This window comes from Anopheles merus, chromosome 3L (assembly GCF_017562075.2).
Source record: "Anopheles merus strain MAF chromosome 3L, AmerM5.1, whole genome shotgun sequence".
Classification (NCBI taxonomy): domain Eukaryota; kingdom Metazoa; phylum Arthropoda; class Insecta; order Diptera; family Culicidae; genus Anopheles; species Anopheles merus.
In genome coordinates, this window is record NC_054085.1 from 7954434 (window position 1) to 7971539 (window position 17106).

The 17106-nt window shown below is 45.6% G+C and overlaps 3 protein-coding genes across 3 annotated transcripts; 2 read left to right on the forward strand and 1 right to left on the reverse strand.

Moving 5' to 3' along the window:
* Nucleotides 1-288: 288 nt before the first annotated feature.
* Nucleotides 289-1753, reverse strand: LOC121600200. The gene is made up of 3 exons (XM_041928614.1): nt 1105-1753; nt 661-1040; nt 289-577 (listed from the first exon to the last, which is right to left on the reverse strand). Exons 1-3 carry the CDS (start codon nt 1681-1683, stop codon nt 388-390), a joined length of 1149 nt encoding a protein of 382 aa, XP_041784548.1. The 5' UTR covers nt 1684-1753; the 3' UTR covers nt 289-387.
* Nucleotides 1754-2032: 279 nt separating this feature from the next.
* On the forward strand, nt 2033-4573 carry LOC121599798 (heat shock protein 75 kDa, mitochondrial). Its single transcript, XM_041927868.1, has 3 exons — nt 2033-2241; nt 2348-4193; nt 4272-4573. Exons 1-3 carry the CDS (start codon nt 2121-2123, stop codon nt 4444-4446), a joined length of 2142 nt encoding a protein of 713 aa, XP_041783802.1. The 5' UTR covers nt 2033-2120; the 3' UTR covers nt 4447-4573.
* Nucleotides 4574-6611: 2038 nt separating this feature from the next.
* Nucleotides 6612-16790, forward strand: LOC121598357 (V-type proton ATPase 16 kDa proteolipid subunit). The gene is made up of 3 exons (XM_041925052.1): nt 6612-6917; nt 11231-11420; nt 12588-16790. The coding sequence occupies exons 1-3, from the start codon at nt 6839-6841 to the stop codon at nt 12790-12792; spliced, it is 474 nt and encodes a 157-aa protein (XP_041780986.1). The 5' UTR covers nt 6612-6838; the 3' UTR covers nt 12793-16790.
* The last annotated feature ends 316 nt before the right edge of the window (nt 16791-17106 follow it).

The window sequence follows — 17106 nt, forward strand, 5'->3', positions numbered from 1 at the left end:
CACACTCACAACCATCCGGAGGAAGGTAAAACGCGACAAAACACAACTAACAAGATGCTTATTAGAGTGTAAAGAAATGAAAGAAGTAAAAAACGCAGCAGTAAAGGAAACATCGCCCAAATCGATGAACACAAGGGGGCAAAGTGGATGAAGTGGAGAAGAACAAAGCATTGTATCAGTATGTTTAAACAATATGAAACTATTGAAAATATATTACCGATATGAGAAACGTCCATGGGGTGTAGTCGTGATTGCTTCAATAAGCGCTTTGTAGATGAAACAGATAGGTTTGTTTGTTCCATGGAACAACTTCTATTTTTCAACGAAGAATGCAATTACTTTTTCTCTCACTTGCTCAACCTAAACTCGCGACATTTGCCACCCGAATTAAGCCAACATCTTGTCCTCTTCCGGGATACCAGCGGCCGGTGGTATCACCACGTACTTGGCGCACAGATCCGAATGTCCCTTCATGACGCCCTCCTTGATCTCCTTGATCGTTAGCGGTCGGCTTACCACAAGCTTCTTCTTATTCGTTCCAATCATCTGTGGAAGCAGTTTCAGCGACATGGCGAAGCTGAACAAGCGTTTCGAAAGGGGGAAATAATATGAGTTTATCATCATATTTAATTGTAGAAAACAAAGAACCGCCTGACTAACCTTTTCAACTTGGCCACCTGGTGCTTGGAAAACTGCGAGCTAAACACTATATCGTACAGTGCATTGACGCCGGCATACTGTTTCAGCAGCAGGTAGAACGCTTCGATCGGAATCTTCACCTTCTCCTCCGTCCCATCCGGCGCGACGGCATCCTCCACGCCGAGACCACTCTTTTCCTTGCGTTTCTTCGCCACGATCGGCTCGAGGATACCTTCCATCGACATGCCGAGCGCCGAGCCCGGATTCCAGCCCTGCTTCTGCAGCATCTGAAACCCGACGTTCTGTTCCGGGATCTTTTTCTGATCTTTCTGCGCCTGCACTGCCATCTTCGGTGGTCGGGTGTAGAAAATTTTCCTCCGTGTGTGATACTCCTTCACTCGCTGCAATCGGAAAAAAGCAGGGAAATTACTTCATCACACTGGAAGCGTTAAACGGCACACTTACCTTCACACAGTAACAGTAGTACCGGACAATCTGTACCAGCTTTTCGCGCGCTATCGTATGTGCCTCGTTCTTTTCACCCTCCGCGCGGCAGATTTCCCTCATATCGACCCGGAACCGAAACACGCGCGTCTTCTCGTCGTAGTCCGGCTTGAGCAGCAGCCCGGCCTGTTCGAAGCTTAGCTTCAGCGACATCTGATCCCCGTTGTAGAAGTACCCGATCAGCGGTTTGAGTAGTTTTATTTTGTTTGGCTCCAGCTGCGGATCGGGCACGTCGGTCGGAACGGGCTCCAGGACGGGCAGTTTCGATGGGACCGACTCCTCTGGTTCGTCCTGTTCTTCCTCCGATACGTCCCCTTCATCGGACGATGGTTCATCGGCGGGCTTCGGGGACACGAACACGATTGGCCTGCGGGATGGCGCTTTGCTGTCCGGGTCGGCAACAGTCGGCATTAGCTTTCCCTGTTTCTTTGGGCCGACAGCACCCTTGCCTTTGTCCTTCTGCCATTTGTCGACAGCTTTCTTCTGTTTCGCTTTGGGTACTGGTAGTTTCACTTTATTTCTGTTCTTTACGCCACCCATTTCGAATGCTGCAGGAGGAACGAGTGTAGAGTGCAGGAAAATGCACGTGTTTGTGGTGCTTTGTGTTTATTTTGGTAAACATGCCGGGTGAAATGTCAACAAACGACAAATGACAGTTGCTGGTTTGAATCGTAAATGACATTCACACAGATGGTCGCACGGATGACATGCATTTAATACAAGTTTATATTGCTTTATCGTTAAGAATTTATAATAAACCCATAGCATGATATTTTAAACATGTAATTAACGATATCTACACTCGCACCTCAATGTACAATGAAATTTAATCAATATATATTTTCTTTCTCTTTTTCTCCTAGTCAATCGTGGAATCGCTGCTTCAGAATGTCAGAAATCGCGTGCTCGCAAGCTATACGAAGTCTGATCTTCAGAGATTGCGGGTGTGAATTGTTTATTTCGCCGGTTTGTTAACAATGAGCGTTGTTAACGGATTACTGCGCGTCGGCCGGCTAATTAGGCCGTCTACAACGCTTGCCAGATGTTTGCTGCCGGCTACCGGTGGTCCTCAATCGGCATGGGCCACCCTCGGACAAGGTAAATAGGGGAGAGTTTTCCAGAACCACCGGAAGGAGTATTGTTACGCAATTGTTTTGCTTATTGAAACTGATTAATAAACTGATAACATCTACCCTCATTGCAGTGCATCAACAGCCGCAGCGATCGTGGCTTTCCGCCCACCGGACACTGAGCACCAAGGTGGCGGAAGAAGGATATCACACGATTATACGCGACCAAGAGAAAGCAGTTGGGACGAGCGACAAGCACGAGTTCCAGGCGGAAACGCGCATGCTGCTCGACATCGTGGCCCGTTCGCTCTACTCCGACAAGGAGGTGTTTGTCCGGGAGCTCGTATCGAACGCTAGCGATGCGCTGGAAAAGTTCCGCTTTCTCGTGCAAACATCCACCGGCGCGGCCAGCGATGGTGAGACGGGTGAATTCGCGGAAGCGGACCGATCGCTCGAAATACACATCGGCACGAACAAGCAGGACCGTCAGCTAACGATCCAGGACACCGGCATCGGGATGACGCGGGAAGAGCTGGTTGCCAATCTCGGCACCATTGCCCGATCCGGCTCGAAACAGTTCATGGAGCAGCTGAAGGAGAGTGGGCGCGGAACGCAGGAAAACGTGCAAAACATTATCGGCCAGTTTGGCGTTGGGTTTTACTCGGCGTTCATGGTAGCGGATCGGGTGGACGTGTACACCCGCTCGTCCCGGGCCGGTGCGCCCGGCCTCAAGTGGTCGTCCGATGGTTCGGGTACGTTCGAAATTCAGGAGGCAGAGAATGTGGCCATCGGCACCAAGATTGTGATCCATCTGAAGGCGGACTGTCGGGAGTTTGCGGACGAGGACCGGATCCGGGAGGTGATCCGGCGCTACAGCAACTTCGTGGGCAGTCCCATCTTCTTGAACGGCAAGCAGGCGAACCAGATCCAGCCGATCTGGCTGATGGAACCGAAGCAGGTGACGCCCGAGCAGCACAACGAGTTCTACCGGTTCGTGGGCAACACGTTCGACACGCCCCGCTTTACGCTGCACTACAAAACGGACGTTCCGCTCAGCATTCGGGCGCTGCTGTACTTCCCCGAAGGTAAGCCGGGCCTGTTCGAGATGTCGCGCGATGCGGACGGCGGTGTGGCCCTGTACACGCGCAAAGTTCTGATCCAATCCAAGACGGAGAACCTGCTGCCCAAGTGGCTACGCTTCCTGAAGGGCGTCGTCGATTCGGAAGACATTCCGCTCAATCTGAGCCGCGAGCTGCTGCAAAACAGTGCGCTCATTCGGAAGCTGCGCACGGCGCTAACGAACCGCACGCTGCGCTTCCTGCACGACCGCTCGCAAAAGGAACCGGAAAGCTACGACAAGTTCTACAAAGACTACGGGCTCTTCCTAAAGGAAGGCATCGTGACCAGCCAGGAGCAGCAGGAAAAGGAAGAGATCGCCAAGCTGCTGCGGTTCGAAACGAGCAAGGAACCGAACCGGACGGTATCGCTGCCCGAGTACTGCCAGCGGCAGGCGGAAGGCCAGAAGGATATCTACTATCTAGCCGCGCCGAATCGTACCCTGGCGGAAGCTTCCCCGTACTATGAGTCGCTGAAGAAGCGTGGCATCGAGGTGCTGTTCTGTTACGAAGCGTACGATGAGCTGGTGCTGATGCAGCTCGGCATGTATTTGGGCAAGAATTTGGTGTCGGTGGAGAAGGAGATGCGCCGTTCGGATGCGTCGACCGATGGGAAGGATGCGGACGGGCTGATCGAAGGTTCGCTGCTGAAAACGCAAATCGATGAGCTGCTGCCGTGGCTGAAGGACAAACTTACCGGCAAGGTGTCGAACGTGAAGACGACCGGCAAGCTCGATACGCATCCGTGTGTGGTGACGGTGGAGGAGATGGCCGCTGCCCGGCACTTTATCAAAACGCAGAGCCACAACATTAGCGAAGAGAACCGTTACGCACTGTTGCAGCCGCAGTTTGAAATCAATCCCAAGTAAGTGGCCCCAACCGGTGCAGTTTGTTTTGAATTTTGGCCTGTTTTATCATAATCTTTTCCTTTTTTCCATTACAGACATCCCATCATTAAGAAGCTACACAAACTAACGAGTAGCGATCCGGAACTGGCCGAACTGCTGGCCAAGCAGCTGTTCTCGAACGCGATGGTGGGCGCCGGTTTGGTGGACGATCCGCGCATGCTGCTGACGAGCATGAACGATCTGCTGCAAAAGGTACTTGATAAGCATTAGTGGGGGATAAGGGCACTAGGCCACCGCCCACTCGCACTGTTTACTGTTTCATTTAAGGCTAGGTGATACGACGAGATGTGGTGCTGTTAAAATAAAGCTCTTTAAAATGGTATGGTTCGAACAAAAATGGTGCAATGAGGTGGTGAAAAAAAAGTTTATTGATTGAGAACGGTCGGGGACGGTTTACATAATTTGGCATATCCTTGAAAACAAGTAAATCTTATTTTTTGAGAGTAAATTCCACATCAAACCCATAGAAAGAGGGATTGATAACGTCAAGGCACGCTTAATTTTCATATGAAAAGTATTTTTTTCAATAAAATGCCATTTCTTTGCTCCTGTTACATTAAAAAAATGGAGAAAATAAAACGGCTACCGACCTCTCCAACCCATGACCAATGCTACACTAAAGTGAAACATCAAATGGTCCGTCTGGCGACACATGAACGGTGCACACTAACGAGGCCGAATCGTTGCCTTTCTAGCACGTGGTTTCGCCTGATAAAAAAAAGAAAAATAGATCCCATGCGAAGGAGCAGCGCTGATAAGGTACAAAGTGTCACTTACCCGTTAATATCTACCCCACTCGTATTGTACACAATAACGGTACAATTCTTCCTTTTTTGTGATAATACCAATCGAAGAATGTTGTTCATTGTTGATGACTTTTTGATACAATGGAACTATTTTAAGAATGAGAAAACAGTTTAGGGAAGAAAATGTAACAGAAATCAACATTGCATGTAAGCTAAATCCATCCAGTAAGCTGCTCCACTGCTTCAGATTCGCGCAAACGCAAGACGGGATCCACTATCTTCAGTGCAACGCGTAACAGTCTTAGCATTAATCCAGGCTATTTAAATAGAGCGTGTGTGTGCGCCCAATCACATGGTGTACTGCGCTGTGGTCTTTATTCCTTGGCTAAATACGACCGTGTAGAATTTAAATGTTACAAAACTTTAATAATTACAAAGAAAATCTGTTTCAATTTCTGAAATTCATTTTACAACTCCAAAAAATTGTCTCGTATAAAGTAAAAAGTCATCAAATAGAGAGTAACCATCGGAACTGCATCTGTATCTAATCAAACATACATACGCACACACACACCACACATACCGTTCGCTGGTCATATGATGGTAACCGCTAACAACGTTGGAGATTTCTTCTACGTAATCGCCATGTGATGCGCGTATCGTCCGGCCGCACCAACCCTTACGCGTTTTTAGCCCCATCGTCGGGGCAGATGATTATCTTCCTCCAGCCCCGGGGTGGGTGGGTGGTTGGGAAAAAATGCCAGTTTGCGTGCGTGATAGGAAAGTTGCTTTAACAAAAAGAAGAAACCAGGTGCTTGGATGGTGTTTTACACCTTTCGGCCTTGTTTTCTTCCCCGACAGAACCTTGCCGGGTATATCATGACATTCTTATTAATCACGATGTCGTCATGGCGGGGCAACCGTTTGCAGATGGTCGGAAACGGTTCGGGTTCGCTGTAGCAGATCAAGCAAAGTTCTGGCATTTGGGGGCTGCTGGGGGAGTGCTGGAGTAGTATAGATCGGCGATGTACTGTACTTGATAACCCGCTAATGAGGTAACGTGAGGGATCTACATATTACAAAACCACCACCGAAGAAAAGAATCGTACGGTTTGTCGTCAATGGCCTTTGCACATCGCTAGAAAAAGTTGATCTTTATAAATCGACGGAAGATAAAAACATTTTGAAAGCTTTGTATGGTGTTGCATTAGAAGAAGAGTTTTTTTTCCTAAAAATTGTACTTTTCAAACATTTTTGTTGTCTTTGTTTCGGAGTTTTTTTTATCTCAAAAACGATTGAAATTCAAATATACTGTATACATCTTGGTAAGTTTTAAAAATGGTTGTTCGAAATCCGTTACAACGATTGACCATTCATTCAAATGCACCTAAAATTGGACGCAATTTCATACATAATGCGTTGCAATAGTTATTTATTCTCATTTCTTAAAATTATGCTCTCCATTTGAAATAATTATCACTCTACTTCCAACTAAAAAGTGCAATTTTCCAAGTCCCCACGGTAGTTTGACAGTTCGAACGTGCGGGCACGGATAATCGAAGTCGGGCCGGTTTCGGCCCACATCGGCCATGTTCGGCACGCCCCCGTTTATATATACCCGCGGGTGTGGGCAAATTTTTTTCATTCTTCCTTGACATTCTCAGCGAGTGTGTCGTGTTGGTCATCTCTCCCGAGTGTCTCTCTCTCCTTGAGTGTGTGTGTGTCATCAACACCGAGCAGCAGCAGCAGCAGCAGCAGTACGAAGTGATCAGTAAGAGCTGCGCTTCTGAAGGAAAACGACACGGTTCGGTGAAAAGTAACAACCCCCTTAAAACAAAACAGCCAAAAACACAGCAATGGCCCTGCCGGAAGAAAACCCCGTCTACTCGCCCTTCTTCGGAGTGATGGGCGCAGCAGCTGCTATCATTTTCAGCGGTAAGAAAACGCACAATGGTTTCCCAATTCGCTCCCTTCCTACCACCACCACCATCACTGCGACCAGCAGCCCTTGTTGCACCCTGTTGTGTCTCTGTAATCACTGGATTTTCGTGACCCTACGATGCTGGTTGTGGCGAAAAATCACCTGAAGCGGTGGAAAAATCCAACATCTCTCCGTTTCTTTTGCAAAATTTAAAGTCAATGTCTGCTCCGTCTTCCGTACGCGAAACCAGCGCCCCGTGTCATGTGAGCCCTCCAACCCCCTCGTGACTGTGTGCGTGTACGTTATGTGTTATGTGTGTGTGTGTGTGTGTATGTGCATATTGGATTGTATGTGTATGTGTATGTGTATATGTGTATCTCTCTCTCTACAGATGTGTGTGCGTGTGTGTGTGTGCGCGCAAGTGCCCTCGTGACCACTTTTCGTTTTTTTGCGCGGATCATGATGTTCCTTCCCTTGCCTTCCGTTTTAGCTCGAAAGAGAATGAATTATTGTGGAGAGAAAAAGGCACAGCCCTTACAAAATGGAAAAAGAAACAGGACCATCGATAATGGAGACCAGCCACCCGATTTTTGCAGCAATTTAGGGGGAATGAAATTGTAGAAGAAAGTGTCGTCATTTTGCCGATACGAAAGGAATTGCCTCAAACAGAAAGAGGAACCCTTTGTTTTTTTTTTTTGGACAAAGAGTTTGTGAAAATGATTTGAATGATTTTCCTGCCTTTATTGTCTCCCGATGCCCAATGACGGTGTTACTACACACCTTTTGCGGGTGATACCTGGTGCCGATACAGGGCCAGCAAGCGTGAGCGAGAAAAGGAAGATAACCACATCCTCCGTACTTGCAGAAAGTGCGTAAGAGTCGATGCAATTTAGCATAGCGCGTACACGGGTCTAAAATGGTAGTAGTAGCAGTATGGTGATGGTACTATCAACGCACACGCAAAGGAAACAGAGCAAGAACGAAAAGAAGAATATGTTAGCTTCCCTTAACGCGCGTGCTGTGTCTCCATAAAGGTAAACCGCAGATGGGGAAAGTTTGTAACACACACACACACAATCCTTTAGGTTTGCTAAGGTGTTTGCTAGGTGAAGTGAAGAAGAGAGCGAGCGAGAGAAGGAGAGCTAAGAGAGCAAAACTTCACAAAGTTTACTAAAAAGCTGCCTTTTCCCGATGCTTGGGATTATTATTGATTTTGGGGCCAAGGACTACTACGATATACGGACTAGCTTTGCTGCCCCGAGAGCAGAGAAACCATGTGAATTCTCTCGCAACAAACCCACGCGCACGCACACACAGCCACACTCTCGTGCACTTGTAGTGAGCTTTAGGCTATCTGGAAAACATTTTCCATTAATTATGCACAGCCACAGAGTGTGGCCGACGAAGCTGTCGGCCTTTTTGGAAGCTGCCCTCGAGTACCGCGAGACAACCCTGCAAGCAAACCCCAAAAGCCCAATTTGCATACTTTCAGGGGTCATTCTTGCGCTGTTAACCGCGTGAGGGCATCACGAGACACATTACCTACCCACATGACCTGAAGAAGAGGAAGGTGTTTTGCCGTGGTTTGACCATGGTCGTGTAAGTGAAATTTAATTACATTTTCACTTCCTGCTCGAGCAAAGAGAATTATTGATTCGGTTCTCTGGTTGCCTTTTGAATATAAATTCGATTTTTTTTAAATTTTTTTATACGTTTCCGAGAGGGAAATAGCTAGTTCCAACCATCCGGACAGCCTCATTCTCATTACGGGGGTGATTATCGCTGTCACATGGTCGACTATCCCCACCAATCCCAACTTCTTGTTCACACCAATGGGCTTTTTTCTACTTTACATCCATGAGCCGTTTGCGCAACAGTGATTCAGGCCGTGTGTGTCCATTGAATAAGTATTGTTGGCCACAAAACTCAAATGGGAAATAGTTTGGTGAAAACGGCGAAGGATATGCTATGTTCCTTCAGCATGGTCTGCAGAAACGCGTAGGATGAGAAGAGGATTATCGATTTTTCCTCCCAGCAGAAGATTGCGTCTCTCTGTAACAATCTCTCGCATGGAGTGTGCCTCTCTCAGTTTAGATTCTTTTTTTTTTGTTTCCTTTTTAAATTAATGAAAAACGCAAAAGATACAAACGTTGCAGTGATATACAATTTTGTTTACAATATTAACATGATATACAACTAAATGTGCTCACCGTCTTAGAGAGAACATTATTTTGGGAAAAAAGTAAATTTAATGACAAATTGATTCACATATGCTTTAACTTAGTAAATTCCTTTAAATCATTCATGCATTATGAAATAGAAATTACGTAGAAATTAATAATGTTCACCAGCTAAACTGAAACCATTAACCATTTAGCTGAGGCTTTCTTGTTTTGCTGGTCAGTCTGCCGTTCGCGCATTCAAGCGCTATGATTCAGCACCATTTGAAGACAGTCCTGTCATTCATTCAGCGCAACCCCGTGTACGCGCGTAGTGTTGGTGTCTCTTGCGTTTGTACGCAAACATGTACACGACTGTCGGCCGTGTCTCCATTAGAAAAGAGGCCTTATCGATGAACCTCACACAGAGCCAGCCCGACCAGCATAAGTTCAGCTTTTTTTCGCTTCTTCTTCCGTCTGTTGGATGATATGGGCGTAATGCGGTGTGTCATATGACCGATACGCGACGACCGTCACGCTGCTGCTGCCCCCAAGTAAAGTTGATCATGTGAACGGCAAACATCATCACTTCCTCCAGCCAGTGCACTGGCTTTGGCCAAAGCAACCCGCGCACTACCTACCTCCCATTGCGAAACCTCGCGAAAACGGTCGTGATTGCCACCCAATAGTGTTGGTGATGGTGGCGTTAGTTCCATACTATGCTATGCACGCTATTCCTCCTCCGTCGTCACCCCATCGGCAGGTCCTCCATTGGATGATTGTGTTATTATTATTGGCCGTGCGCTCACCTGTTGTGTTGGTGATGCACCTTTTTTTTTACATCGCACCGCTGCTCTGCTACACGATCTTCACGTGATCGCGACGGTTGGAATGTGGTGGGGCGAGGTGCACACACAAAAAAAAAACGTCATCGCACGCACACATCTACCCGCAACCCGTGGTGTGGTGGTGAGCCCAATGCGTAATGCCCAACGCGGCATGTCGTCATGTGACCGCGTTTTGATTCCATTCGAACTACAATTACCAGCCGGCTCTCGCTGGAATCCCACGTCAGTAGTCAGCATTATCAAAAGGCGGAATGTTTAATTAAATGTTTAAATGTTTTTAAATTTGCTAGCAAAATGTTCAATTTCATCTAACAGACATGTTTCAATGTTTTCTCTATTTGGAAGGCAACAGAATGATTGAACTATACGCACACAACACCCCGTGATGATGATGGAGTGTGTTATCATACAATCGGGGTTTTTTTTCTTGACGGCGCTATCACTGGCGTCTGTTCCAAGTGGGGGCCGCAACCCTGTTATTGAATGTATTCGTGGGGAGCACCGCGAGATCGTCCGCTGAAGTTGTCCAGCTCAATTTAAAGGCCACGAATGTGTTTGCGACGGCACAAGGGCATCATCAGCCCTATTCCTATACATCGTCCGTCTGATGCTTGCTGTCGTCGTTGTGTGCGCGAAGGAAGGTGTGCGCGCGAGTGTTGTGTGAGGAGATGTAGTTGTGAAACATCATACCTCCTTCTGCTCTTCACGGAGTAGGAGGAGGCTCTTTCCGTACGAGGCTGACGACGACCGGAGAACAATCGGGGGATTTGATATTCATCATTCGAGATTCTCCTGCTCCCGGCAGCAATACATTCGTCGTTCTCATTTTTCCGATATGATCGATCGAACACTATCTTCCTGGCACTTCTCACGTGCGGTTGAAAAATGATTTACATTTGCACAGCAACATCCCATCCCGCTGGCACTAAACTTTTCTTCCTAGTGTCAGCGCAAATGACACGATATGGTATGGTGCACAAGAAAATTGAGCGATGTAGGTCGTTGCTTGTGTATTTCCCTCTCTTCACGAATCCTCCGTCTCACATCCGGAATCCTTCATAGTTCATTGAAAGGCTTAGATTGGTGGAAAAGAGAGCGGCATGTGACACGGAAAGGATATGGCCAAATAATCAAATCATGTGTGGGATGCACTATTTATAGTTGAAAGCTTTTATATCTTCCAGACAACCATGAAACATGCCCGTGGTAAGATGTATACATATTCTTCGCGAATCCCTCCCCACTTACAACTCCATTTGCATTTCTACACTGTTTTGATGTGATACTCATCAATCCCATTTTTCCTTTTCCAAATTTCAGCTCTCGGCGCTGCCTATGGTACGGCCAAGTCCGGTACCGGTATTGCCGCCATGTCGGTGATGCGTCCGGAGTTGATCATGAAGTCCATCATTCCCGTTGTCATGGCGGGTATCATTGCCATCTACGGTCTGGTCGTCGCTGTCCTTATCGCCGGTTCTCTGGATGAGCCATCGAAATACTCGCTGTACAAGTAAGTATATCAGTACATACATTCCATCCTTTACACGCAAAAAAAGAGTTTGCCTTTTATAAGCAAAAATAAGACAAAAAATGCCAAGAGGAAGTAGGAACATTATTATGCTTTATCGCTTAGCGCTAACATTTATGAAGTGCACTAGAAAAAATATTTGTATTTGCCAAACTTTAACTCCCTAGGCTCTATGCTTTCCAGTTGGTACTTCTTTTGATTAGGAGAACGAAAATAGAGAGAGAGAGAGAGCCGGAAAGAGAATGTTCGTATTCGGAGTTTGCGCATTGCCGGCGGAGCTGATAACGTGTGGGAGAATAGTACGAAATCTGTAACTATAATTAGAAGAATAAAGCACTCTAGCCTTGTGCACATCATACTAATGTTAAACATATGTGCTAATTTGGTTGTGAGACGCAATGAAAAGTGGCCATATTACAGTGTTACATGTCATTAATGAGACGAGAATGATATTCTATTTTGAAGTTCGATTTTTAAATTTCTTTTTTTCGAAATAACACAATTTTGAAGGATAAAAACTTATCTTATTGTGCGTAAATTTCAAAATACATTCCATAATTATTTTATGTAAGTTTTTTTTATGGAATGAAATTATTTTATTTATGAATTAATTTAATAAACATATGGAAATGATCTGAATTTTACTTCGCAGTAAATTATATTTTTTAGTTGAACCAGTTAATAATTACATAATATCGAGAGAACATTTTTTTTTTAGTATTCCTACACTAAAATATATGAAAACTATAAACCAATGCATTGAAAAAGAGTAGAAAAAAGCGTTAAAAAACTTCAATTTATAAATGTAGACAAACATTCGGGAATGAAGAAATTGAAACAAAAAGTGTAGCGAACAGTGTTAAGGATAAGTAAACGAGCAATCTAGACGGAGGAAGCAAAACATGTTCAAAGTTTTTTTATTTAACGGTGGAAGGAAGGAGTCGAAATTGAACAAGTTTTCAAATTCGTTAACGACTCCATCCCAGAGTAAGACCACACAATATTTATGTAGTAATACGTCCGACGCAAATGGAACAAAATTAAGGACTAAACGGCATGGGGAAGCATTAAAAAAAAAAACACACACTTCATCGTTGTGCAATTACGTGCTAACGCTAACAAAACGTCCAACTTTGGTGATATTTGCAGGGGCTTCATCCATCTCGGCGCTGGTTTGGCCGTCGGTTTCTCGGGCTTGGCAGCCGGTTTCGCCATCGGTATCGTCGGTGACGCCGGTGTCCGTGGTACTGCCCAGCAGCCGCGACTGTTCGTCGGTATGATCCTGATCCTCATTTTCGCCGAAGTGTTGGGTCTGTACGGTCTGATCGTCGCCATCTACCTGTACACGAAATAAATTAGCATCGCTGATGCTAGTTCGCACCGCCGGGGGGAGTTGTGCCCGTGTTTCCGGTGGCTGTGCGCGTCCCCAGTGGATACCGAGCACGGATCTATCAAACGAAATGCCTGGCAGAAGGGGAAATATGCAATGCTACAACAACAACAACAACAACAGCAAGACCAACATCATCATCATCATCGCAGGTATTTCTTCGATCCTTGTCCGCCACTGGAACGCCACTCATCAATTACCATCGATGGGCTAGTGCAGACTATGACTACACTTGCCAGCGACCGGCATGGACACCTTTCGACCACCATCAGCCCAACAGCAACCTGATGGGGGCGGCGTGTGTGTGTATGCGTAACGCATTGCATAACGAAACGACATCGTTCAGATCAACACCGATCGCAGCGTACAAAAACACAGGTGCTGAACACAATTCCTAAAACAACAACACATAATTTACATCCTAGGGTAAAAACAAAAGAAACAACAACAGCAGAAGAAAACCAACATCCTAAATGTGACAACCCAACAGCAACAACACAAATGGTCTGCGGTGTCTCAAAAAGGTAATACAGCAGCGGGTGCAGCGAAATGGTCGGAACATCCTGTGTTTTTGGCGTATCTCGCTCACTACTGGTTTGCATTTCTTGCTTGCGACAGCAGTTTAAGCCTCAATACATACAAACGTACAACAAAGCTCACCCGAGACCCCGAGTTCGCTTCCGACATGCCGGAAACGTTGTTGCCCCATTAACACACCCCTCAATCCCACTTGATATCAAGGCGGGGGAACAGGGGGGCTTCGGCACGGCGTGCGCGCGCGCTCTGTTGGTTGTTTAAAACAGGCGGCACATTATGAAAATCTGAAAACAACTTCCGGAACTAAAACAAAAGACTATTTGTATTTATGTAAAATAATGTGTATTTAATTGTAAACTTAATTTATGTACATGTAAATTTTCCACACTCCCAACTCACTCACTCTTAATACACACATACACACAATACGCGTGAGCACACACTGGCACACAGACATTTACCTCCGACACACATACACACAGACGTAGCTGTGCTTAGGTACATGTAAAAGGAGGCTTGTTGTTGCACAGGAAATGAAGGCAGAGGGAGTATGGAAAGGGACATCATGTAAAGGTTTTCGCAACTCTACGAAGCTTTGTAGTGGTAGCACTTTCTATTGGCGCATTGTTGTGCATCTCCTGTGTAGAGTTTCTTGCTGTGCCGGCCTCCTCCCTCTCGGTGTGCCGATGGAAAAGAACATCTTCTTCTTGGTGTGGGCCGCGTCGAAATGGAGAATGAAGGGGAATGTGTTTTGTTTTGGAGAGTCTGTGATAAAAGCTTCCATCACAAACCATCACACGAACCAACAACAACAACAACATCATTGCAAAAAAAAAGGTAGATATGCAAAGAGGGAAAAACGTAAAGAAAGTACACACAGTAGATCCAACCGGTGAGAGATGAGAAGGAGAATAAAGGCTTCTCTTCCGGCCCCTGTTTCTTGAACGGGGTTTACCATCACCAAGCAAAACCACCGAATGTTGCGTTTAATTACTAACTTCGTCGAACCTCGTCTGCGGTAATTCCGGCGTGTGTTTGGCGCTTGTTTCAGGAACAGAACAGCTAAAGGAAAAACAGGGAGGGAAGCAGTACCTCCTTCTCCTCGCCAGCGTGATCTGGTTTCCGTTTCAACACTTTTTAACAAGAGCTAGCGAAGAACCAAGTGGCGGCCGCCGCACGCAGATAAAAAATACAGAAGAGTATTAGCCAAGTTTTTTTTTTTGTTTTACGTACCGGAAAGACCCTCACAACCAACCAAGGATAGAACAGGGAGGGGAGGAGTACAGGCCAAAGCCAGCGCGCGCGCGTTTGTGAAGCAGAGTAGTGAGTACATCCCGTGGCAATAGCGTTACGCGGGAACAAATGTTGGACAGCGGGTACATACTATTATTGAGCTTAATTTACCAGGGGTTTTTGTTACATTAAATTGCAAAAATTTGAAACGAAACGAAACATGAATCCAACACAAGATGGGGAAAACTAGGCAGGCAAAACAATAACTACAACATCGCGTGTCTGCAGAACATCAAAGGAAAACGGTTTATTAAACTAAAAACATCTAAAAATTGGAAGGGAAACAAACAAAACGATACCAATTGCGTTCGTTTACAACAACACACGGTTATTGTAGTAATATCGATCATATATAATCATCATCATAGTACGAAAAGAATACAATCGCGAGACGAGACAATTTACAAATAGGCTAGGGGGAGAGAACAACAACGTAACAGCATTAAAACATCAGATATAGAGATACGGCTGCGGTATAGAAGCGAGTGGGTCGAATCCACCATCCATTCAGACCGCGCATATCCTTCTGCAACCGTACTCTGGGGGAGAATTAATTCTATAGAGACCTGAAGCAGACAGAGTGGGGAATGGAAAAAAATAACATTAGGGGCCGTATTGTAGAGAGGAAGATTAGTTGTTATATTATCAAATCAGATCGAGATCTATTGACACCGTGTCCCCCGATTGTTTGGCGGTGAATAAGACTAAGCTGTCCGCGGAACCCTTAAGGGCTCTAAGAGCAGTTTAGCTTTTTCACTATCCGACTGGGAACGGTTGTCCATTGCACAACAACAACAACAACAACAACATAACTGTCAAGAAGAAGAAAACAAGAACATCAAGAAGAAGGCAGGAAGACGACACACATACGTACAAAAGATATACAGCCTAACATCTTTGTTATCTTTGAGACGAGACAACAACAACAACAACGTTAGAAGGAAGAGAGAGCGAGGAATGCAGCGCGGGAATGTCCCGATGTCGCGTGACTCCTCCAACTGGTCATTATGTCCAACAATCCCACACATAAGGTGTATTTTGTATATAAATAGGGAGTGACCATTTGTCGGTTCGCTAACATCCAGCTCTAGCGTTGACCGGAAATAATAACAAAAAGAGAGACAGAAGACACACACACACCAATACAAGACGATTAACAAAATCAAATCCGCGCACACGTACGCCGTTGACAACGAACATCGCATGTGTCATCAACAACACCATCAACAACCCCCCCAGGAAGAAGCAGCGTGCGTGATGCGTGGAACAAAATGTGAAGGAACAAACAGGAATATCGTGAAAGCTCTATGGCAAGGCAGGTTCCTCCGGTGGAAGATCCAGGATGTGCTTCGGCGATCGTGTCCCTTCCGCGCGTTTAGATGCTGAAATGAACGGAACTGGATGCGGTTCGGTTTGAAGTCACCGGAACGCGGTTCTTCCCCGCGAGGAATGGGTTTTCCCATGTTGTTTTTCCCTGTTTGTTGCCTTCTCAGTGTACAAACAAGTACACAGAACCTCAACATCATAAAAAAGAGTGAAGAAAGGAAGAATGTAACACAAACAAACACAGTCTAATTACATCGCTACAAAAAAACACAAGGAAGAACAAAAAAGTACGAAACGGAAACAACGTGTATTTAGATTGAAAACTGTTAAGAAGAAGAAGAAAGATTCGTGTTTTGTTGTGAGAGGAAGCTTTAAACAACAGCAAGGAAGATCCTGTGCTACCGTTAACTAGCTAAAACACCTACTATCTACCTTTTAAAACAAAACACCCTGATACCATACAATTACTTTTACCGATAAGTTACAAAGTGGAACCAACCATCTTTTGTTAGTGACACAATCACAACACAAGCTGTGACTCCTTTTCCGTGTCGATCCTTTTGCCATCCCCCGCCTCCTGTTGGACAGCAATATTAAGAGGAGTTCTGGGAGGGTGCAGGAGGGCACACGAAGGGAGGGAAGCAGCAGAAAACCTCTATTGCCCGCAGAGTAGCAAACACTACATCCATCTACTTCCGGGCAGTGTGTAAAGAAATCTACCGAAAATAGTGACAATTGCGAACATCATCATGAAACAGAGAGATAGTGAGAGAGAGAAAGATAGAGCGAGAGCGAGAGAGGAAGAATTAAATGAAAAAAATATGTGAAAATATGAAAATAAAAAAGAGAAAACAGAAGCAACGCAGAAGACCATAGCCGAATGATGGGGTAACTGTTCCAGTAGTTGGGTGTGTGTTATCCGAAAGTGTGTTCTGCTATCGTATCGTTGGTTTTAATTATCGGTTTTATTTTGTCTTTCTATGTCGGCTGTTTTGTTCTGAAAAGTTCTCCTTTTCTACAAATGCATTATCTGTATATGATCATCAGTGCCGGTCTCGTAGTACAGTCGTCAACTCGTACGACTTAACAACATGCCCGTCATGGGTTCAAACCCCAAATGGT